The sequence below is a fragment of the Melozone crissalis genome, unplaced genomic scaffold (genome assembly GCF_028551555.1).
Source record: "Melozone crissalis strain CALT ecotype California unplaced genomic scaffold, PUWL_Pcris_2 ptg000002l_1, whole genome shotgun sequence".
NCBI classification, from domain to species: domain Eukaryota; kingdom Metazoa; phylum Chordata; class Aves; order Passeriformes; family Passerellidae; genus Melozone; species Melozone crissalis.
Window position 1 is genome coordinate 2,032,846 of NW_026535780.1, and position 25,129 is coordinate 2,057,974.

General features: G+C 42.3%; 1 protein-coding gene across 4 annotated transcripts in view; it reads left to right on the top strand.

Moving 5' to 3' along the window:
• TSNARE1 (t-SNARE domain containing 1) overlaps window positions 1-25,129 on the top strand; it is a 470,571-nt gene that overhangs the window by 141,843 nt on the left and 303,599 nt on the right. For all 4 annotated transcript variants that reach the window (XM_054295392.1, XM_054295260.1, XM_054295195.1 and 1 more), the window contains exons 5-6: window positions 12,586-12,663; window positions 20,083-20,152. In XM_054295392.1, coding sequence (XP_054151367.1) covers window positions 12,586-12,663; window positions 20,083-20,152 — 148 coding nt within the window. The remainder of the gene's footprint in view (window positions 1-12,585; window positions 12,664-20,082; window positions 20,153-25,129) is intronic.

Sequence of the window (25,129 nt, forward strand, 5' to 3'; positions counted from 1 at the left end):
AAATTACCTTGTCCTTTTTTTTCTTTGATGGAGAGTTGAAGCTGTCCAGAAGATGAGGGTGCATCAGTTGGAACTTTGAGTTGGGAAATCTGCTCCAGCATTTACAACATTACCCATGCACAAACCTCTTCTTCCCATAGATGGGTGCCAGCTGTTGCATTGCTCCATTGCTACTTTCCATTGCATCCACTTTGTCTCTGTTTCAGCAATTTCTGCTGTCCTGTCATCCCAGATCTCACTCCATCTCTCCAGGGCTTTTAGTTTGTGAAAACTCTTCATGCAGGTCTCAATTACTCTGCAAGGTCTCTCTGAGATTTTTGGTTTTACTTACTGTGGGAGCAATTTTTCTTCTGTGTCCTTGAAATGGCCTGAATTTTGAGTTACAAAGAAAGTTATGAAGAAAAAGAAAATGAGAAGAAAAGGCATTTTCTGCACTTGAAATTCTACAGCTTTGTGCTGCAACAAGTGTTGACTCTGGAACAAACTTGAGGGTCCAGCATCCTATTTACAGGGAGTGTAGAAATATCAATTTAGCTGGAACATGGAATGGTTTGGGTTGGAAAGGAACTTAAATCATCCAATTCCAAACCCCGCCATGGACAGGGACACCTTCCACTTTGTAGAAATACCCATTTACCTGTGTTTGGGTTGGAAAGAAATGATCCAGTTCCAACCCTGCCATGGACAGGGACACCTTCCACTTTGTAGAAATATCCATTTAGCTGGATCATGGAATGGTTTGGGTTGGAAAGGAACTTCAATCATCCAATTCCAAACCCTGCCATGGGCAGGGACACCTTCCACTGTCCCAGGCTGCTCCAAGCCCCATCCAGCCTGGCCTTGGACACTTCCAGGGATGGAGCATTCACAGTGTCCCATCCCAATGGGATGTGTTTGTTCATCTGGAAAGTCATGGCAAGGTAATATTTTATAGGATTTCTCTTTTTTGTTCATAGGGATGGTTTCTTCTGCTACCACTCACTTGCATCACATGGACTTAATCAGGGAAAAAAAAAAATCATCTCCATCTTGTCATTAATAGCCTGAATCTTTAAAAAGATATTTTCTAAGGCAATTAGTGCTGAGTTCATTAATAAGACCAGAAGAGAGGCTGATTAAGTGCCAGTTTAAAAATAAAAAGAGTATTTTGTGATTTATACCACCAATAAATTTTTAAATAACGACATTTCAAAAATATTTGGATTCTTCATCTTTTTTTGCTGGCTGTTTTCACGTTACACTCCCAACAGTTCAGGCAGCAAGTGTAAGATTAATCATTTCCACTTTGCTTTTCCAGTCAATTCCTTTACATTTTCTCATCCTGTTGGTGCTGTTGTTTGTGTTTGCATTAACACAGGACTGCAGACTATCCCAGGAACATGGCAGTACAAACAAAACTTGCTTTCACTCAGGTTTGATTTATATCCTCATACAGCATCAGTATTAAAAAATGAAACAAACTGTCAAATACCTTAAATTGCATTTTTTGGTTTTTTTAATGACTTAGGTATTCTTTTCAAAAATTCAGGCAGACACTGCCTTAATGCTTGCTTTTGCCACTGCTTTGGAGCATGAAGGAGGGAACATGATTAGACTTTCCATCTTGAAATGCAAGAAGCAATAGGATTTGATAGGGATATTTCAAAAATTAATTGCTATTTTCCAGTACATTGATTTATTTCAATCAAAAATGAATTGTCCTTTTAACTATATCCTAATCCACTACCAGCAAAAATAATACTAAAAAAAACAATACCAAAAACAAAGTGATTTTTTTTCATTTAGAAGGGACTTAACTGCACCTTGGTAAGACATCAGAATTATGCAAAATCTTTTAAAGTTTGTCTCCCCACTGCTTAAAAATGGAGAAAAAACTCTTAATTGTAAAACTGTCCAACCAAAACCAAAATTTCCACACTGCCAAAATTAGCAGCTTCTAAATTCACTACCCAGCTCTGCTCTGCATTTATTCTCCATAAAATTTTGCTTAAAATCCGAAGTCTATTTTGCATTTCACCATCACAGAAAACCAGCTTTTCCCCTAATTCTCCTATCTGGAGAAGAGCACTGCAGCCTGTGTGGATTCCCGTGGTGAAAGTGTGAGTTTTCTGAATTATTTTGTTCATTTTACAGAGAGTTTAAGCAGGTGGAACAGGGCTGAGGATCCCACCAGCTCCCTCCCCACGGGCTGCCAACCTCGCCTGACCTTCAAGTCACTTTTAGCCATTGTGCTGCCCCCATGAAGTGATGGGCTCTTTATTTTAGTAACAGCCTCGTGAGTCTTTGACATTTCCTTCCACTAAACCAACAGGAGCTGCTGTTTTTCTTAGAAATTAGAAGGCAGTGTGTTTGTTTGGGTTTTTTTTTTTTTTCCACGCTGGTTTGGGGTTTTTTTTTTTTTGCTTTTAGTTTTTGTTCCCTGCTGCCTAAGCAGGAGCATAGGATGAGAACAGATTTCTCTGGCAGCATTAATGCAGATGTAGGGAATGTCAGGTTTTGTGCTGAAGGCTGATGTTGTTGTCTGGCATCTTTAACAAGCTTGGGAAGAAAAGAGTGAGAAGCACAAACTGTCACTTTCTGCTGGGAAAAATATCTGATATATTTCTAGTGTTTTTTCAAAAGCATGGAACTTGTTAATAATAAATTGAAATAAACAGTTAGGGTAGTAATGTAGCAAAGTTTGTTGTTTGGTTGGAAGTTTTGTTTGAGTTTTGTTGAGTGTTTTCCTCCCCATCATGAGTTGGAAGCAGCATGTCTGCTTTATCCAGCCCTTTGCTTTTACAATGGAGTGCAGCTCATCTTCTGAGTAACACCTTGTGCCAACAGCTTTTTCTTGTGCTCTTTCTGATCCTCTCTGGGAGTTCTCTGCACCTTGTCAAGATTGTGCTTGCTGATTTTCCAGGAATTTGGTCATGGATTTGCCATTCACTTGCAAAATCCACCCCTAGAACTGGAGGGAATTTGGGCAGGGATGCTAATTGCTCACTCTGGGCTCATGGAATGTGTGGTGTCCCCAAGGAGGAGCCTCTCCACTTGGCCAAGAGTCAGGGCATGGTCTGGCACAGTGTTTGTCTCAGGGCTGGCTCTAGGAACAGTTTGGATATTTCCCTTTATTTCCTCAGTAGCACATGGGTGGGTTTGGGAGGCTGTTTGTGGCTGCTGTGAGAAAGTTGGAGAGGCACCCTCAGGGACATGGATCCAAAGGCTTGGCAAAGCTGAACAGTGAGTTGCTGACACATTTCTCCAGCCATGGCAGGGGGTTGGACCTGGATGATCTTTAAGGTCCCTTCCAACACAGACCCTTCTATGATTTCTATGATTTTAACACAGTTGCAGATTTCCTTGGCCACACTCGTACCTGAGCTGAGACTCTGGCACTGTGTGTGCTGTCCTGGGCACACCAGGTGAGGTGCTATTCACTGGAGAGTCTTTTCCTTTCTTCTTCAGCAGTTTGTTATTAGCATATTTGCTAAAGAAGGAAACCAAAGTGAACAAAAACATCTTAACCAGAAATAATGCAAAGCAAATCTTATTGAATCTTGATTGCACTGTGAAAAGATAATCATAGAACCATAGAATCATTTGGGTTGGATGGGACGTTCAAAATCCTCTTGTTCCAACTCACCTTCCACTACAACAGGTTGCTCAGGGTCCCATCCAACTTTTCCTTGAACATTTCCATGGCTTACACATCCACAACTTCTCCTGGCAACTTATGCCAGTGCCTCATGGATCTCTAACATTTCCTAATGTTTCTTTTTCTCTTTGAACCAGCTCTTGGGTACACAGAGGTTTGTATTTTTGTGGCAGAGGACTTGGTGCTGTGTTTGGAATAGCATGGGGCTGTTTCCCTCATGGTGGAGATGGGAATTAGGCAAAGCACTTCTGGGTTTTATGCTCCTTCTAAGTGGTTTAGGACAAAACTCATCTCTTCGCTGATTTAAATGGGAGTGCAGGAATTGTGTGCAGCCTTTATCCTCAGCTAGGTTGTTCGGGACAGACTTTCTAAATCCTGTATTTTCTTTAATTTCTGAAGTTGACTTTTAGTGCTAATTAATTCCCACCCTTTACCTTCTAGAATTCCATAAGGGATAATTCTCCATGGCTGGAGTGTCCCTTGCAGTGCCTGCTGTGCCACCAAGGGCACAGACACTTGCCAGGCTGACAAGTTTTGGTGCCACTTCCCTAGCCTTAATTACATGGGAAACTTTTGCCTGAATAACCTTTTTCCTTGGCTTCCTAGACTTCCCTTGGGATAGGCAATGTATTTATTATTTCTCTCAGAAATGTGTATTGTCTCTGTATTCAAGGCTTCTCTTGTATTTTATTTTCTAGGCTTTTCCTAGAAAGAACCATGCTGAGCTCCAGTTAAAACTTGCAAGCTCTACCAGGAGCATTGATTATGGGGACACTGCACCAACTTCTCTGGGAATGTGTTAATTAAGTGTAAATTTAGAGGTTTAGAAAAGGTTCAGGTATTGAGACTGTTTCAGAGAGCCCAAGACAAAAATGGGACCCTAGGTACGGTCCTTACCAACCTGAAATGGTTCTCCCTGCCTGCTTTGCCTCCTTGGTCTTATCCCCTCATTGAATTTAGGGCCTGAACTTAATTTAGCTTAGAGATTATGAAACCTCTGGCCAACTTGCTGTAGCTGTGGCAGGACTTTCAAGGGAAAAAAAATCTATTCAGTGAAAGCAGATGTGTTGGTTTTACTTTCATTTTCTCTGTAATTTTTTCTGGGAGTGTTATCTGGTGGGGAAGTGAGGTGGGAGCAATGTCCTTCAAATGGAAGGGCAGGCACTGATTTCTCCTCTCTGGTGACCAGTGACAGGACCTGAGGGAATGGTCTGAAATCATGTCAGGGGAGGTTTATTGGATATTTGGAATAGTTTCTTCACCCAGAGGGTGGTTGGGCACAAGGACAGTACCAAGCCTGTCTGAGGCAAAGAAGCTTTTGGACAATGCTTTCCGACATATGATGTAATTTTGGGATTGTCCTGTTCAGGGCCAGGAGTTGGACTTCAATGGTCCTTGTAGGTCTCTTCCAACTCAATCAATTCTGATTATTTGTTTTCCCTTAGGGAGAGGAGAAGTAGGCAGGTACTTCACTACTTAACACCTCTCCCTTTTAGATAGGTGGGATGAAACATGTTCTTCCAGCTGACAGGAATTTTGCCTTCAGGTAAAACTTCATTTCTAAAACCAGGAAAAATGTATTTTGTACGTTCGAGGGAACTTGGACAAATCAGGAAGATGATTAAAAAAGTTAAAAAAAAGAAAAGAGAACAAGAGTTTATAAGTGTTAATGCAAACAGAGACCTTGAGTTAACCCATGGGGAATTGAGTTCTTGAAACACTGACCCTGCTGTGTGAGGAGGGCTTTGAGGGAGGATTGGTGCAAACACCAGATTCATCCCAATTTTCACACCTGTAATTCCAAATGTGCCCCCTCTTTGTGCTGTGGCCGTGCTGAGGAGACCCAGGCCCTTTTGGACAAATCTGTACCAAAGAGCCTCAGAGCTTTTCCATGTGGAACAGCCTCACATTTTACAGCACTGATGAAAATCACATTGCCTGATGAGTGTGATTTTTGCTTACATTTCCCTTTATCACTTATTTCGCTCAAATTTCATCAGCAGGAAATAAAAACCTCCCAGGCTTGCACACCAGGAGCAACTTCACAGTACACATGATTCTTTCATTCTCTTCCATTTCCTTTTCTATTTTAAGCTAGTTGTTTTGAGGAAAATAACTTTGTTCAAACCTGTCCTTGACCAATCCTTTCTGTCCTGGTGTTTGTTGAAGGTTTTTCTGACCAGTGTTAACAGGAGAGCAGAGGTGATGAGGAGAATCAAGGTTCCTGTGGTTTATATGAAAGGGGAAGGCAGTGGAAGACTAAAACAGTGTTCTGGCAGTGGAAGAAACCAAGGGTTGTGTGGAAAATGGGATCAGACACCAGAGAATCCACAGGGAGGAACACCCTGGGAAGCTTTTGAGTATTGGGGACTAAAGGGCGGAAAGGTCTGGGGTGGGTGCAGGTGTCTGTACCCCCATCACTTCTTGCATTTTGCATTTTCTTCCTTACATGACAATCTGCTTCTTTCTCTTTACTCTTTCTTGTCCTTGGCCTCCTTCACCTTCTTCCACCTTTTCACTTTAATGCCCACTCTTGTGTAAAAACTAAAATAAAGACATGAATTTATCACATTTTTTTCTCCAGAGCAAATCTCTTTTCCTCTCTGGCCAGCAGCCAAAAATCAACCTTTTCCTCTCCCTGGAGTTCATTTCATGGCTCTCATTGTGGATCTCAGTTCTCAATGAGGAATTATTCTCTTGGATAATGGTATGAAAAGGGGGGAACTGAAGCTTTGCAATGGCTTGAGTGGTCCCGGAGGAGGAACAAGATGCTGGATGGATGAGACTCATCCACTCAGCTCAGCTGTGAAAGGGTTAATCCACAGGGCTGGGTGTGATGGGTTTGAATCCCTACTGCTGGAGGTAAATTCAGGATTTGGGATGGATGGCTTGAAATCAGAGTGAGCAGGTTGCTTCCTGCCTGCTTTTTTTACTCCTTGCAGGTGTTTCATGGCACAAAAGAGGAGATTGGAGACCAAGTAATTTTCTGTGGGAGTTTCTTCAGCAAAGGATGATGCTGTAGCCTCAGTTAAAGCTTTCAAAGCAGAGGAGATGCAGGAAATCTGTGACTTTCTTTACCAGACCACAGATATAATTCTTGGTGGTGCTTTGGTGATAAATCCATGGCAGTTTGAGGTGCTGAGTTGCTTTGCTACAGCCACATTAGGTATTGTAAATAGAAAGATCAAATTCTTGTCCTGTTTTTCCTTTTTTCCCCCATTTTATCTGAGTTACTTTAATTACAGCTGCTTCTTCTTTGCAACTTATAGGTTATTTTGAGTTTGCCACAAAATTGAGTTCAGGGAGGGAATTGACTTCACCTGGCTGCAGAAAAGCCATTAGGAGCTCCAAATTAGTGTGAAATAATTAATAGGAAAGGAAGATTAACGTGGCAAACACGGGTGCTTTTCATTAACATTAAGTGAAAGGATGTTCCTGTAGGTTCCTTTGCCATGAGTGTTGTCCTGGACCTCCAGCAATTCCCATTTACATTAATTTTATATTAATTTTATCCAGCTCACTCCAGACAAGACCTTATAAGCCTGGTCAGGCATCGTATTTGGCTTGTCCTAAAGAGGAACTGAAATAAATTCTGCTGGGATTTCTTCTTCCCTACCAAAGCTGCTGCTGGTGGTGCTTGGGTCTATTTTTGTCCTTGGGTTCTATTTTGCTCCAAGAGCAGACACCACATCCCTCCACTGTCCATTCCTCACCCAGAGTTGTCTCCTGTAGACAAAATTGTGATGAATTAAAGATTATAATTGCTCTGAATCGTGGAAAGTGATACACTCTGAGTATTCTCTGAAATAGTGGTTGCAAAAGTCATGTGTAAGGCTTGCATGGATTTTTAAACTTCTCAACCACTCCTTACAATTCCCTGAAGGGAGATTGCAGCCAGGCTGGGGTCTGTCACTTCTCCCAAGTAGGAAATGGTAGAAAAAGAGGAAATGGCCTCAAGATTCACAGGGTGAGGTTTGTATTGGATATTAGGAACAATTTCTTCAATGAAAGGGTCATCAGTTATGGGAACAGGGTGTCAGGGGAAATGACTGAGTGAAAATCCCTGGAGATATTTCAAAGATGTGTAGATGTGACACTCAAGACACAGAGTTCAGTGGTGGTGCTTGGTTAATTGTTGGATTCAAAGGTTTTTTCCAACCTAACTGATTCCATGATTCAGTTTCCTTTTTCTTTCATTTTTTTCTTTTCCTCCTTTTTTGCATTGATCCAGAGTGACACAGGTGACACAGAGGTCTGAGATGCCCCTGCCCAGCAGATGGGTGTGAGGGATGCTGCATGGCTGGATTTAAACTTGCTGAAGCCTCACAGATTTTTGTCCAGAGGAAGAAATTTCTGAGCTAAAACTCCACACCTAAATCACAAATTTTCTCAAGGTCCCACTCACAGCTGAGGTCTTGTGACACACTTTGCTTTGGCAGAGCAGGTATTGAAAAACTCTTTTTTCTATCTCTTTCACTTACCTGGGTGCCTGGGGAGGTTTCAGGCAAACTAAAGGAAAATTAAATAGGCAAATATCAGAAATGCCATTGTTTGCTGCTGCTTTAGGAGTTGGTTGATGGGAGTTTGAGTGACCTGGTCTGGTGGAAAGTGTCCCTGCCCATGGTGGCAGGACCAGATGATATTTAGGGTCCCTTCCAACCCTAAACATTCTGTGATTTCTATGAATAAAAATAAATATAACAGCAATGAATACAGCAGGAAATCAGTATATTCTAGGCAAGGAGGAGGTTGAACTGATTGCAGAGGAAGTTGGGTTGTCCCGGGATCCAAGGGGATTTTCCTGGAAAAATAATTGGAAACAGTACAAATGTTTTGTTTTTTTTTAAATTATCCAGTTCAGAAAGTAAAGGAGAAACCATTTGCATCTGGGATTTTGTAACTCATCCACTGTAAAGCCTTCACAGCCTTGAGGAATCCCAGTGCAAATAAAAGTCATTTTTTCCCAGCTGTGTCCCTGAACTCTCTTAGTGTCAGGGCATGTATTTAATGCATAACATCACTTATTGCATATCAGAAACCTCCTAATCCTTCTTGGGGAATCATAATATTTAAGCATTCACTTGATGTAATCAAAGATGTTTAATTTTTTATCAGACTTCACATCCACTTTACTTCTCAGTCTTGGTCTTTCTTCCTTGGCTTGGTAGCACAGAGGCAGTTTTGCTTTGCTTTCTGCTGCTGTTTTTTAAATTGTTCTGTTTGTCTGCTTGAGCTGCTGCATCCTCCATGAATAGTTACAACATCTCGGCTTGATGTGTTGGAGCTTGAAATTGGAGTAGTTAAAACAGCCTTCCTTGTTACTATTTTCTTTTCTTTTTGCAAAATAAAAACGAAATAAAAGCCAGAACTGGCAGCATGCTGTGACGTGAAATAAAAAGTCTAGGGGCAGGAAACTGCAAGCCAGATACAGTGCAATCTTCTCAGGAAAAAAACATTCTCCTTGAATTGCATTTTCAAAGTAACTGTTTGGAAATTTTGGACAAAAGTTTAATTTGTTTTGTTGGTTGGGGTTTTTTTTGGGTTTAATTTGCATTTTTTTTGATGTGAGAGTGATTGTGGTTGCTGTTGGATAGGTGTGGACTGAGAGGCCTTTGAGGAGGAGTTTGTAAGCTCACAGTCCTCTTCCATTTATATAATTTTGACTACAATGAATACGTGGAGGCTTAAAAAATGAATTATTTCCATGATTTCAGAGTATGATCCACATGCATTGTCTCTTTCCCATTAGGGAATTGTGGCACAGGGTGAGAAAACTGATCTTGCACCAACAAATATAAATAAATCTCACCCTCCCAAATTAGCACCTGAATTCTTTGGTAGTTTTTAACTTCATGGAACAACTCCGGGCTCTCAGCGTTGCTCTGTGTTTCCTTCTCAGTGAAATTGGTGCTTTTCCTGCCTTTTGCAATGTTTGAGATGTTTCATTTTGACTCTTGTTGTGACTTTGGCATTTGAAATTACTCCAGAGGCACCTGCTGGAGGCTGGGCAGGAGTGTCCCCATGTGGGAGCACTCTGGATTCTGCAATCTGGATTATTTGGGGATTTAATTCCCAGCTGTGATTCCAGTTGAACTCCCAACCCTTGGTTTGGTTGCTTCATGGTTCATCTGGGGCTTTGCTCAGTACCTCAGTGCATGTAGATTCAGGATCACTGGGCAAGGATAAAAATCTTTTGAGGAAAATTTAGTGTTTCTAAAGAAAGAATAAAAAAAGAAGTTAAAAAAAAAAACCCCACCAATCCAAAATGAGTTCTATCCCAAAATGTGCAGACCAGTTTTCTCTGGAACATGTTAGCACCCTAAAAATCCAATATAAAAACCTCCTAAAATGGGGTAATCACAGTCTGTAAAGACCTAAAAATCTTTTCCTGTGCTGCTCTTTTGCCAGGGATTTAATGAGAGCTGGACTTTAATGAGTGGGACAGGGGAGCCCACACTAATTTCAGCTCTTCTGCAGCCTCCTCTATAGAACTGTCACAGACACATTTTATGAAAAATCCTTTCCTTAGGATTTTTTCTCTTGAGAAGCTGAGAGACCTCAGGAACAAAATGTAAACAATGGTTATCTGCGGCTGTGGAATGCAACAGGTGGATCTGTGATTGGTCTCATGTGGTTGTTTCTAATTAATGGCCAATCACACTCAGCTGGCTTGTACTCTCTGTCTGAGACACAAGCCTTTGTTATTCATTCTTTCCTTTTCTATTCTCAGCTAGCTTTCTGATTAAATCCTTTCTTCTATTCTTTTAGTATAGTTTTAATATAATATATATAATAAAATAATAAATCAAGCCTTCTGAAACATGGAGTCAGATCCTCGTCTCTTCCTCATCCTAAGACCCCTGTGAACACTGTCACAATAGAACAAAGGAAAGGAGTGTCTGGGACAGCTGATCTAGGAGAAACTGCAGGAATCGAAGAGTGGGAAAATCTCCAGCAATGAGGCCCTGTGCATTTGGATTAAACAGCATTTAATACCCTGGATTTGTGTCATACTGACTGGCTGATCCATGACTTTATTTACAGCTGTTACGGGGCTGAGCCATCTCAGTGAGTGCGAGGAGCAGTGGAAATTCTGCTCTCTGGATGTGCAGCTGCTCCTCCAGCACTGGGAGATGCATCCTCAGCCCTAACCTGAGCTGTGCTCCCAGCAGGCTTCTCCTTTTGCCCAATTTTCCTCATTTTTGCCTTGCTCCATCGTTGTCTTTCTGCTCTGGCACGTGCAGGTTGGGCGTGTGGTGCTTTAGCAGCTTAGGGAAATCTGGTGAAGGGATGCAGAGTAAGTCAGAATTCCAGTCTGCCGACTTAAATAAATGAATCTCAGCTCCTGTTTGAGCCTGAGATGCTTCACCTCAGAGGAGCAGCTGGGGGATAACAGGGGCTGTTGGACTCTGCTGGGTGGACAGGTTCTGAGATGCTTCAGGATGTGACCAAAGTTTCTGGGAAACCCAAAAAAGCTGGCACAGGTGGGAGGGGCAGGATAAAAAAAAAATCATCTGGAAAGCTGCAGCATAAAACTGGTGAAAAAGACATTGCTACAAATGAGTGTTTCTCTGGTGGCTGTGATCAATCAAAATTGAAATGCCTGGTTAAAGCTTATTTGTGTGATGTATCTTTACTTTCTGAGATGGGCTTAATACAGCCATAATTAATGGTGTTAAGCTGAAGGAAGGTGGATTTAGATTGGATATTTGGAATAAATTCTTCCCTGTGAGGGTGGGGAAGCCCTGGCACAGGGTGCCCAGAAAAGCTGTGGGTGCCCCATCCCTGGAAGTGTCCAAGGCCAGGCTGGATGGGGTTTGGAGCATCCTGGGATAGTGGAAGGTGTCCCTGCCCATGGCAGGGGGATGGAATTGGGTGATTTTTAAGATCTCCTCCAATCCAAAATATTCTGTGATTCTCTAGCATAGCTCAGCCCACCAGCACATGACTCCTTCTCTGGGGGTGATCAAACTGTGGATAAGTTGGGGACAGTTTCAGTTTTTTAAAGTTGGGAAATGAAGCTAAAAAACCAAACCTGACCAAAAAAAAAACCCAGAAAAATCCTATATAAACAAAAAAACAACAACAAAACCCTCAAAACCAACCAAACAAAAAGCCCCAAAACAGCAAAATAATAATAATAATAATAATAATAATAATAGTAGTAATAATAATAATACAACCAACCAAGAAATACCCCACCCCAATTCCCCAATTTCCACCAAACCTGAAACCCCAAAATATTCAAACCCTCACTTCAGTGTTCTCCTTAGTGGGCAGATTTGAATACCTTGGCTAACGTGAGGACCTTGGGAATGAAGTTGTGAGAATTTTTCTGTGCACTAGCAGTAAAAAGTTCTGACACTGATACATTGTCCCTTGCATTTGAGCTATCAGGAAGGAATGAGAAGAAGAGGAACCTCTCTTGGGGTTAGGAGAGGAATGTGTGGAGATCCCACTGAGCTCCCAGTTCCCTCCTGCCCCAAAAGCTTTGACCCCACAGAGCGGGTGCCCCCTCCTCACTGCTTTTTCCACAGGCAGGACCTGCTGTGGGCTCTCCTGCTATGGAAAGTGCTGGTTGGCCATCACTTGGCACTGGCGTTTCTCATTCACTCGTGGTTCTGATACTCCCACTTGGTAAATGAGGATTTATGGAATTATTTGTATTCAGGTTGCTGACAATCCCTACAAATGCCATCTCAGTCCATGTGGGCTGCATCCACTGTGTTGCAGCAGCATCTTCATTGTCCTGGTGGTGCTGGGTTTGTCTGTCCAGTCCAAGTTCCACCACCAGGCCCTGTGTAAAGCAGCATCAGACCACCCTACCTGGGCTAAATTTCTGCAGCAAGCAGGAATCTACATCCCATTTGAAAGCACCATCCCCCTTTCAAAGTGATTGGTGGTGTCCAGCATTAACAATTTATTTTTTCCTGTTTTTCTCCTCACAGCCACTCAGATTGATCCCAGTGAGCTGCAGGAACTTTTTCAGGAGACTTCAGCTAATGTCTTCCGAATTAACTCCAATGGTGAGTAAAATGAGAGCTTTCCTGGTGCCTTCTGTGCTGTCCTGCTGATGATTCCTGTGCATGGCCACAGCCCCTGGCAGCTCCTCTTGTCAGGGAGCAAATATTAATGCAGCTTTTCTGCTGCTGCATCTCACGAGCAGCAGCACATGTCCAACACACAGCTCCTTAAAAGATGTAAAAATATTCCGCCATATGTTCCATCCAACAGGCACAGATACATTCCAATCCTTCCTGAGACCACATCTTTTTTTTTTTTTCTATTTTTAATTGTGTCATCTGTTACAATAGAGAGCTGAGAGCTCAGAAAGGTGGAACAAGCCAGGCTCGTTTTCAAATATGTTGCAGCACTGCTGTGTTCAGAGCCTGTCACATGAGCTTGCGAAACATCTATCTCCCTTAAAAAACACCAAAATTCTGCTGTTCTTCAGTCTCTAGGTTGGGCAGGGGTATCTCCCCAGCCCCTAGAGATGCAGAGTCCTCCTTCCTTTGAAACAAGCTGTGGCTCATCAGTTTTGGTGGGTTAGGCTGGAGGAATTTATCTTGCAGACAGATATAAACTATAATTGCTGGGTGGAAGGTAATGCCGCTGTACCCCAGTTCTAAAACATACCAGTGTCAGGCTGCGATCTGAAATTATCAGTGCTGATTTTACAGTAGACCTGGAAATTGCTTTGGAATCATCTGGACAGCTTTTGTGTCTGTTCTTTCTGTTTTGGGTGACAGACAGGCCTGGCCTAGGTGTAGGGAAGGGATTTTAGTGCCTCTTTATTTGTGTAATTCTTCCCTAGTGTGTCCTAGGGGTGAAGCCCTGGTTGTTGTAGCAAACGATCCTTCTTAGAACAGGGATGGGAATTAAAAACTTCTAAAATGTAGTTGTCTCTACTTTTGATGAGTTGTGTGTGCTTCATCTGCCAGGAAAATTCAAGCACCAATTTTTTCTATGATTACAATTGGTGACCCTTGAATTGGTGACACACATCCCATGTAAAAAAGGGATTATGGCCACTGTGGGAGCTTGAACCTCCCAGCTGTGATATTTGGCTTTCAGGTGGGTGAATAACCACACCATAAAACACAAAAGTACCTGCATTAGCACCAGTTTTGGCTGCTCCAGCACAAATAATTTTAATTTGACAATGCCAGTGATGAGTGGTAGTAGCACTTCTGCTTCCAAACTAAAGGCTCAGACTGAATTTGTGCAGCCGTCTCATGAGTCTGTGTGTGCTGTTCCTGTCCAACCTGGCCAGATTAGGGCTGACTTGATGTGCCCCTGTGCTTCCAGCACAACTCCCTCCACAGTGGAGTTTTATCCTGAGAAAACCTAAAGGTGAATGGCACATCACTTTCGAAATACCACAACCCAATTTCTGTTTTCATTCTTTGTTAGAATTGCCTTAACCCCTTCAATTCATGTTTGACAACCACTGTTGTTGTTATTTCTCCTCTTGAGATGGTGCTGATGTGTTTCCTTTTGAGTTGCCTGAACTGAGTGCTCTGTGAAGCAGACAATGACAATACTTGCACTTAAAACTATTCTGCAAAAATGGAGAGGGTGCAGAGAAAAGCCAAAACCGTTTGATATCTGAAAATCAGACTTTAAAATTTGTGCCATCCAAATTTCTGTTTGAGACATCCAAGAGGACTCAATCTTGGTGTGTAAGTATCTCTCTAGGAAGAAAGATATCAAATAGATAACAAGGGGCTGGTTAATCTATTGTTCTCACATAGAAGGAGATCAGGAGATAAGAGTTAAAGCTAGATAAATGCAATTCTTCTATATGAGGGTAACCAGCCATTAGAACTGCTTGTAGAGGGGGCTTGATGGATTTGGCTTTGCCAGGAACCTTTAAATCAAGATTCAAATGTCTTTTTTATAAGATATACTTTAGTCCAGCTGCAGTCCCCAGTCTTGATGGGGAGTGATGGGACAAAATTTTATTGGAGGAAATCAGGTTGGATAATCAGAATTGCTCTCTCTATGGCTTTTAAAATCTATGAATCAATGAATCTATAATGCCCTTTTAAAGTGCTTTCAGGTTGAAGAAACGTCCATAAGATACTTTACTGTTGTTGCTCTGTTCACTACCCATATTATTTTTTTTTGTCTGACAAAATCAGTTTCATTCAGTTTATTTTTTATAGTCTTTCCCCAAAAAAGTTGTTAGAGATTTTCAGGAGAAGGCTGTTGAGTGTAGTGCTGAGATTTGGCAGAGCCAATTCACTTTAGGTAAAGAACATTTTAGGCTTAGAAAATGGGGAAGAATGCTCTTGATTCTTTCTGTAGTATAAAGTCACTTCAGGAAAATCAGGAAGCTCTGGCTTGGAGCATGGAAAATAAGTCAGTGATGTTGTTTGTGGCTGAGCAAGGAACAGGCAGCTACATTCCAGATGCTCACCAGATAATGGGGTTACTCCTTTTGTGCTGGGCATGGTGTGCTGAACATCCTAAAAATTGCATAAATCCAATCACAGCTCCCCTTTCCCTCCTTTTCCTGGCTTGCTGCAGCCTCCCTGGGTTTTTTGAGGTTCCCTGTTGTGTTTGGAGATCTAACTGTGCTCCTGAAATGTTCTTGTCCCTTTTGGGGTGCTGAAGATCATAGATTTGTGGAGTCATACAATCGTTACGGTTGGAAAAGATCTCCAAAATCTGCAAGTCCAAGCTTTGAATGCCACCAAGGCCACTAAACCTTGGGAAGTGCCTTTTCAGTTTATTTTTGGGCATTCCCAGGAATTGTGACTTCACCCCTTCCCTGGCCAGGCTGTTCCAAGCTGTCAGGAGCTGGCCATGTTATGATTTTGTTGTTTAGATTCTAAAAATCCCAGGTTGAGGCCAATCTCAGCAATACCTTTTATGTCTTTGGGGAATGACTATTTTTAATGAAACAAGGAGTCAACTTTGTACCAGGATTTTAAAGCACCATTGAATTTTATTGAGTAACACTGCAGAAGTAATAAACACAGTGTGCTTTGTCCCTCTTTGCTGTCCTTATTCTTTTTACAGAATTCTGAGCCTTTGGGGTGATTTAAATTCTTCTTGGGCCCTTCAGGACTTGCTTCCTGACCAAGGGGGATTTTACAGCTCTGAGTTGATTGTGATTATTCTCACCCATAAATGCTTCCTGCTCCCTTTTTCTGCCATGAAAATGGAAATCTTCCTCATTTGTTGAATAAAAATTTTAGCCAGGACAGCTGGTTCTGTTTATAAGCTACTGGATCACTCTCCTGCCAGGTCATGAGCTTTTAGACTTTTTTTAATGCCATCTATTATGGAAGTATGAAAGGGTAGAGGGAGATTTTTCCTAATCTTTGCACCTGCTTTCTTTCTCTTAATATTTTGTCGCAGCTGAAAATAAGGAAGGTTCATTGAATCAGAGAATAGTTTGGGTTGGAAGGGACCTTAAAGGTCATTTTGCTCCAACCCCCTGCCATGGGCAGGGATACCTTCCAGTAGACCAGGTTGTCACATAGTGCATTGAATTTTGAAACTTTTATGTTTTGGGTTTTTTTTTTAGTTTAGTTGATTTTCCTATCAGCGCATAAAAAGGAACTCAAATACTGCCTGAATTTGTCTCATTTATGGCTTTTTTTTTTAAATCTATACTTTTATCGAGACCTTGCATTTTTTTTTTTCATGTGCAACTTTTAGCTGCCTCTTAGTAAGTATCTTATAAGTAAGTACAATAAATAACCCTCCTAAATGGAGTTGCTCTGGTGCATCTTGCCTGGTCAGTGGAGGATATCCTGGAGGAATCAGGGCTGTGCTGGCCAGATGGAGAACCTGAGCTCTCTAATGGCTCTCTTGCCTCTCTGACTCCTGCTCCTCACTCTTTAATGACTGCCCATAACTAGTTGGTGCCATGTACAGTCCCATTAGCTTGATCTTAAAGGCTGAGCAAAGGATTTTCCCGGATCCCTCAGGTGTGATTGAGTCTCCATTGCCATCTCAGGATGGTTTCTCACCCCCCATTGATTTAAGGATTGCAATGGCACAGGCAACTGGGAGCCAAGCTCTCTGTGAATTAAATCAGTGCAGCTCCAACATCACTGATGCCTTGTGAGTGGGCCTCATTCTGGAGCACTTGGGCATGCCTTTTAATGATAGAAAGAACAAGACTTTTAAAATAAGATTCCTATGTGACGGTGTTCCCAGGGGTCTTAGGATGAGGGAAGAGACGTAGATCTGACTCCATGTTTCAGAAGGCTTGATTTATTACTTTATTATATATATTACACTAAAACTATACTAAAGAGTAGAAGGAAAGGTTTCATCTCAGAAGGCTAGCTAAGCTAAGAATAGAAAAGAAAAGAATGATAACAAAGGCAGCTGCCTCAGACTTTCTGTCTGAGTCAGCTCTGCTGTGATTGGCCATTAAGTAGAAACAACCACATGAGACCAATCACAGATCCACCTGTTGCATTCCACAGCAGCAGATAACCATTGTTTACATTTTGTTCCTGAAGCCTCTCAGCTTCTCAGGAAAAAAAATCTTAAGGAAAGATTTTTAATGAAAAGATGTCTGCGACATTCCTCCAGCAGAGATTGATGTTTTGCTCCTCTGGTCAAATTACTGCTCACATGACCAGAACTGGTACATTGAGAGAGATTTTCCACATCCAGCACAGGATCTGCAGAGATTTTGATAAATTCATTCTTGGTCAAAGCAAGTTAGATTTAGCCCAGAGTAGCTCAGATTTAATTATAGAAGCATAGAATGGTTTGAGTTGGAAAGGACCTTAAAGATCACTTGGTTCCAACCCCCTTGCCATGGGCAGGGACACCTTCCACTATCCCAGTTGCTCCAAACCCCATCCAACCTGGCCTTGGACACTCCAAGAGATGGGGCAGCCACAGCTTTTCTGGAAAACCTGTGCCAGGGCCTCACCATCCTCACAGGGAAGAATTTCTTCCTAATATACAATCTGAACCTGTACATCCTCTCCCTCTTGTTCTATCACTTCATGCCCTTGTCCAGAGTTCCTCTCAAGTTCTCTTGGAGCCCCTTTAGGCACTGGAGGGTGCTCCAAGTCCTCTCTGGAGTCTTCTCTTCTCTGATTAATCCCAGCTGTCCCAGCCTGGCTTCACAGCAGGGCTGCTCCAGCCCTGTGATCATCTCTGTGGCCACCTGGATTTTCTTCTACACATCAACATCCTTCTTGTATGGGAGCCCCAGAGCTGGATGCAGTGAGGGAAGAGATTGGAGGGGGAGAATCATCTCCACTGAGCTTCTGACCACTCCACTTTTGATGCAGCCCAGGGTTCCTTTGGCTTTCCTGAGATTTAGGAAAGTCGTGTTGGAGTTTTAGTCCTGCTGTTTTCCACATAAGAAATGGTGTATCAAATTGTAACCTTTGGCTCCTCCAGCATGCATATCTTGTCATTTTGGGACAACTGACATTTATTAATTTGTCTAAATACTGTGTTTGAATTGGAATATTAGGTAAAATTATTGGATAAGAACTTAATCACGGATCACTTTCTCATCTAACTGACGAACAATTTCCTCACCTCTCGCATTCATATTTCATATTCTTTTCACCTCTTTGTAGGTTTTCCAAAATGCTGAACAAATCTGACAGCCCCTGGGTTTGCCTTGGTGTAAAATAGCTTGAGTGTGAAGTCTTGAAGTGTTTTGTTCAGGAGCAAAACTGCTTCCCACTCCATTCTTCTCCAAAGCAGTGGCAGTAAAACTCACTTTGAATTGTCTTTATTTTTGCAGGTCAGGTTAGAAAGGTTCATGGAGGCTGTAGCTGCTGGTTCTCTTCTGGAATTGCACACATGACATTAACTTGTTCTTACAAATTCAGTGTCCACACAAGTTGTTTATTTACCTTGGCTTGCTGTCCATTCTCCAAGGACCACACTCTGCTCTGTTCCAAAGGGTTGATGGGCCAAAAAGTATTTTTAGTAGATGCAAAATTTTGTATTTGAACTGTACAGCATGTGTATTCCAAGGGAAATTGATTTGTTAGGATTGTGGAGAGGGAAAGAGGGAATTATAGTATTCATGAGATCTCTGCAGGGTCAGTGGTGTCCTTCCACAGAAGCAAATGGTTATTAGTGAAAACTTCCAATTTATTCTTTAGAACACTGTGCTTCCAGCAAAGAAAAATAATTATCACCTCAGTTACAGACAATTCCTTGAGGCTTTATCTTACCGAATCTCCAAACTCTGCAGTAAAATCTGTTACTGAGAACTAGCATTGATGGAAATATGTGGTGGTATTAAAAGTTTTTTTGAATATTCATGTAGTTCAGGCACATTAGTTACTTTTTATGCTGTTTAGTGACTTTTGGTGTCAAGCCAGCAGAGCCCAAAAGAGAAGAGAGGATTTTGTCTGACAGTGGAAATATAATTAAGTGACTTTTTCAAAATTACAGGCCAAGTCCAAGTCTGCAGAGTCATTAAAACAGAGGATTTCTCAAATTTCTGCAGAAATAATTGAACCATGTTTTTAATCTGTTCTTCTTTCTATCCTTAAATATTGAAGCGTGACTGATAACGGGTTATGGGTTTTTACAACTGGAAATGTCCTGAAAGAAATCCCACATGTAAATATCAAGAATGTAATTTATTTAACATTTTCCATTGTGGGAAATCGTGAAGTGCTTTGCTTGCTGGCTGTGCTAAGTCCAAAAATAGTGACCTGTTGTTAATTTGAAAGTGAATTGAGACAGTGAAATTAAAGGATGGAAAAAGACAACAGTATTCCTAGATTTCTGCTTTTTTTATACACACACGCATATACATATAGATATTTCTTAAATCTGAAGTAATTGAAAATTACAAAGCAAACCATGTTTTCACCTTCCAACTGCTTTTAGAGTATTCTCTTCTTCTGATGAAAAAACCCAAGAAGTTGATGAGCACAAACACGGGAGATAATCACATCTCCATATTTTCTGAGCCAAAAGATAGAAAACATTTTGAGTTTAAGCATCTTGAACGAGGAGATGGAAGATACCAGAGTAGACATCAGTGTTCTGCCTCTTAATTATAATTCAGAGCAATAAGCAGTTATTATGCAATTTCTTGCCTCTTCACCAGGGGCACATTTCCAGCTGGAAATGCTCAGTGCACAATTCTGTGTCACCTCAAGGCTGGAAGAGTCAGAGATCTGTGCAAGGTCCATGGAACTGAGGTTTTCCTGACGAGGGGTCATATTCCATCATGTCATGGCATGTTTTACATGGATTCACCATTCAGGCTTCCAAAGAACTCAATTTATCATTCTGTGGGAGTGGCCACTGGTAGATGTTGTCCCTTTTCTCTCATAGCTTGCTTGTTCAAGTACTTAATTGTATTTAAAAATAAAAAATAAAAAATTAAAAGGCAAACATCTGAACTAAGATCCAGTATATTTTTCTCTCTCTGAAAAGGTGTGCTATTTCTTTGTCTTTTCTTTCTCTGCTGTTGACAGTGACCTCTCTGGAGAGAAGTCTTCGATCCCTGGGGACCTCAAACGATACTCAAGAGCTGCAGGATGGACTGTGAGTTTATTTTAAATTGTTGCAGATCTTTCTTTGTCCCAGCCTTTTCATTTTTTTCCCCTCATCTATCCTCACCTTCCATCCTTTTATTATAGCGGGGCACCTTTTTGTCAGGATTGCTTTGGTTCTTTCCGTTCCTGTTGGTGATTAATGGCGGTAGGATGTGTATTGATCGTATAAAGCTTTGCTTGTGCTGGTTTCATGTGGCAGAGAATGGTGTGGAGATAACACAGAAAAGATGGCCCATGGTGAAAGACAGCATTCTGTGGTTCTTGGGGTGCTATTTTTCTGTTGTTTGTTCCTTTTTTGTTGTTGGGGGCGGTGGTTGTTTATTTTTAAAGTGAAGATGGAGTAGGAAACTGTGCTGGTTTGGGCAAGGATGGAGATAATTTTCTTCACAGTAGCCAGTATGAGAGGCTGTGGTTTGGATTTGTAATGAAAGCAGTGCTGATAATCCAGGGATATTTTAGTTACTGCTGAGCGGTTCTTACACAGAGTCAAGGCCTTTCCTGCTTCTCACCCACCCTACCAACAAATAAGGAGTGATTGAGCAGCTGTGGGCGGTTAGCTGCTGGCTGGAGTTAAACCAAAACAGATGTTTCTGTAGCTTTTTCTTGTTCCTTTTCTTTCACCCACCAGTTCTACTTGGCCAAGGTCCATGGACCCAAAAGGAAAGAGAAAAGAGAGGCATGTAGTGACAGAACAGGGAGGAATGACTTCAAACTGACAGACAGTACATGTAGATTGGATATTAGGAATAAATTCTTCCCTGTGAGGGTGGTGAGGCCCTGGCACAGGTTTCCCAGAGAAGCTGTGGCTGCCCCGTCCCTGGCAGTGCCCAAGGCCAGGCTGGTTGGGGCTTGGAGCAACCTGGGATAGTGCAAAGTGTCCATGGCAGGGGAATTGGAACCGAGTGATCTTCAAGGACCCTTCCAACCCAAACCATTTCATGATTCTATGAAAAAACAAAAGAGGGAGAGGATATTTTATAGGAGGAAAAGTGTGTTGTGGTGTTGGAAGCTGCATCACAGCATCATGTGGCTCAGCACTGACAAAATGAAACTTGATTTGCAGTTGCCGGGGACACAGTTCAATAAACTCCCTCTTCCAGAGCTGTGTACACACAAACTCGCACAGTTAGCTCTCCTTGTATGTCTGCTAATTACAGAATTCAAATGACTTCTCCAAATGTAGCACAGTTTATTAAAGGTGCCTCCCTTCAAGCAGCTTGCAGGCAAAAATCAACTGTTAGGATATGTCTCTGATTTCATGTGTGTGGCTGCTGTTCCTGCTGAGATTTGGCTGTGAAGAAAGAGAAGAATTTGGGGTTTATTTCTTTATTTGCCTGATAGACTTGACTGACCTTCTCTATGCAATATAAACTCTCAGACCTGTTTGCAATTTCTCTCCTTTTCTCTCCAATCCATTGCTTTCAGCAGGGCATCAGATCTGCCCTAATTCACATATACCATGTTTTGCAAACCAGAGGATTAAAAATAGTAATAGTCAGAAGATTTGAAAGTAAATTTAGGAGATTGGAGAGGATGTAAGAGTAAAAAGTCAGCCTGTGGAGATTGATGTAATCAGGAAAGATGTTTACATGTACAAAATAATTTGCAGCATGAAGCACCTTAATAACTGCTGGAGATCCTTAACCCAGAAAAGACTCTGCATCATGCAGATATTGTGTTTGCTCTCCTAAACTATTTTTTTTTTTTTAATTTTAATTAAAGAATCAATTCCTTGACTCCTCAGAGCACTCCAGAAGCATGCCTGGATAATTTTCCTCTTTCCTGAGCAGTTACATAAACAGTTGCATAAGGCACTAATTGCACTAATTATTTTTTGATCTCGGAATTATTGTTAATTGTCCAGATAGTTAAATGCAGGTTTTTAAAATTTTAACTGTGCTTCCCTACCCCTGTCATGAGCCCCAGAATTCCTCCAGCTGTCTCCTGGTTCATCCCGTCTCCCCATTGCCTAATGGATCTCCCATTTCTCCCATTTGGCTTTTTGCATCTCCATACAGAGCAGTACCAGGGTGCGCTGCTGAGGAGGACCAGCAGCTCCCTTCCCTTCAGTCCTCCCTCTCTGTCATCCTGTGTCCTGTGTCACAATCCATCCTTACAAACGGGTTTCGTGATGGTTCATGGATTGATCTCAGGGTGCAAAAAACCGACACAGCACAGGGGGTTTGCAGTGATACTCAAAAAAAATGTACATTTATTGAATGACCACAGCAAAATGTGATAGAGAGATTAAGGGAGAGAAAAAGATAGAGAAAGAGAGAGAAAAGAGAAAGAGAGAGACTGAGGGAGAGGGAGATATAGCTACCAAACATAGAGACGAAGTCCTTTGATCCAGTCCAGTCGAGGATCCGCCTGTTGCGTCAGGGAGATCTCAAAATCTCTAGCTAACTATGAGGTTTTCATTATGATAATTCTATTGAAAATTTTGAAGGGGGAAAACAGAAACAATAAGGAATAGATGTAACAGGTAGTCCATGTTCTCAGCAGGAAACCAGAGCCATTGTTTTCTTGGTCCAGTGCTCACATCCTGCAGGCAAACATCTCGCTTTGGTCAGCTTGCCTCCCCCACACACCTCCCCCGGGCTGGGGGTTTCAGTCCCAGTCCTTGGAAGGAGCAGAGGGGCCTTTGCACATGGGGGTTTCATGTCTCAGTCCTTGATGGAGAGGCTCCTTACATCTCTACTTGTCTGTCATGGTGATTATGAACAGGCGAGAGGGCTCTTCCTTTAGACCACCCTGAAGCTTAGGAGGAGACCAGCCAGGCTGAGAGGTGGGGAGGATTCCAGAGCTAATGTGCCAAAAGGGCACGGTGCCCTCTTCTCATTGGGCTCAGTGTAGCACACAGCAAACAACACCTGTGAAAACAATAACTTAGCACTGTGCTCTCAGGTCTCAGGGCCTTTGGCATGTGTATCTTTCTCCTACAAAGCCAGAGATTTTCAGACAGTAGGGGTCTTACTTCAGTGGTCCCCAAATGACGATGGTGAGGCAGATGCGGGAAAATTCGGACAGACTCTCACACCCTGACACTGACGTGTCCTTCCAGTGCCCCCCTTTCTCACCACCAGGCAAACATCCCCGAGTGCTCTACAAGAACTTCAGCTTGTCCCTCCTGAGAGCTGCACCAGCAAAAAGCAGCGTGCCATGAATCACTAGAGCTGGCAGGGCTGCATAGATCTCTGCTCAGGAGGGTCAGCTCTTCAGGTGAGACCTTTGGGGCAGTGCTTTCTGCTTCCACGGCTGCAAATCACGGCTTAATCTTCCTCCTCTGCCTCTTGACCCCTCTCCTTCAGAGGCTGATGCATGGCTCTCCTTGAACACCCTCTAGCTTTGGAGATGGGAGCAGTGAGGGAACATTTGGCAGGTTTATAGCCCTGGCTGTTAGGAAAAGGATAATGGGTTTGGGTGTCTAAGTAGTAAAATTGCCACAATTTCTGCTTCCTTGTTAAGTGGCTGTCACTCTGCCTAAAATGAGGCTGCCTAAAATTAGGCAGATGAGGGAAGGCAGAGTGTTTGGGAATAGGGATTAATGGTGAATTGTTCTGCCACACAGGACATTCAGCTACTTTGGGCTGTAAACTGCAGAAGTGTTTGCTTACCTAGCTGCAGGGTCCTGATAAAACAGAAAAAAAACCCCCAAAGTTACCTGTTTCCTTGCCAAATTCAGGCAGACTTTCTGCCTCTTAAGCCCAGGACTGACAAAGGCATCAGATGAGGGCAGGAGTTTTACTGTCAAATTGGTCTCTTTCCTTTTCTGAAATGGTTTCTCTGCTTTTGAGAGCTGAGTCTTTCAGAATAAGGATTGTATCTGTGGCAAGTAAATTTGGGAGAGTTCATCCCACATGTAGTGCCAGCTCTGGTCAGTGAGACTTGGCTGCTGCTGGGAGCAGGGTATATATCAGACCCAAAGTGAATAATCCTGGTCGAGGCTCTTCCCAGAGCCAGCACAAATATTTGTGTGCTGCATGCTTGGAGCTGGATGTGCTGGCAAGTGAAATGTAAATGCCCATACAAAGCTCTTGGCTGAATGCAACTGACCCTAGATTAATTGGGAAGGGAGTGGGAGCAAAGGGAAAAAAGGTGGAAGGAGCTGGGATGAGGAGCTGAGGCCAGGAGGCAAAGCTGAGGCTTTCTCCTGTGATGCAAGAAAAATCGACTGATTTGTTTTCTCTCTGACCTTTGGTTTAATAATCCAGGTTTCAGAGGCATTTATCTGCTTTCTTAGCCAGAGTGTGTGGGATGAGGGGGTTCTCCAACATCAGGCACTGAGTTTTTAATTTAGACAAATCAAATTAAACACCCAGGTAGAGCACTGTCTCCAAGAGACAGTGAAAACCAATCTCCTTTCTTTTGACTGGTGCAGCTCTTTGGTCTCCCAACGTCTTCCACAAAGTGGAAGTGAAAATGAAAGCCTCCCTCTAACCTAGACAATGCTCTCTGAGAGATAGAAGAAAAAAAAAAATTAGGAATCTTTCATTTTCACACAACCTGATCCTGTCTTATTGTGATCTCAAGAAAAGCAAAGTGACCATGCAGGCTGCAAGAGGCATTTGCTGACTATGTGGAAGCCATGAAACTGAGTTTGAAGGGGCAGTGAAAGGTCCTTGATGTCCTTTCCTTGGAGTTTGGGTGGCTGGAGAAGAGGTCCAGGCTTTCCAAACCAGGCTCCTGCACTGCTGAGTGCCACCTGAGTTTGTCACCTTATTGGACATTTGACCTTGTGTCATTGCAAGGTCAAGAGGAATAAGAGCATTGAGTCACAATCACAGTTTTTTACCATTTTCAAGTGTGTCTGGGATGTAACCCATGAGTCTTCACTCCTTGACTAGTCACTAGCAGAAAAATTTGCCTGTGTAAGTAGGAATTATAAGAGGGATATTTTTGGGGCTTTTAGCAATGATGAGATTTTAGCACTGATGAGATTTAATAAAAAAAGTGTTGATTTCTC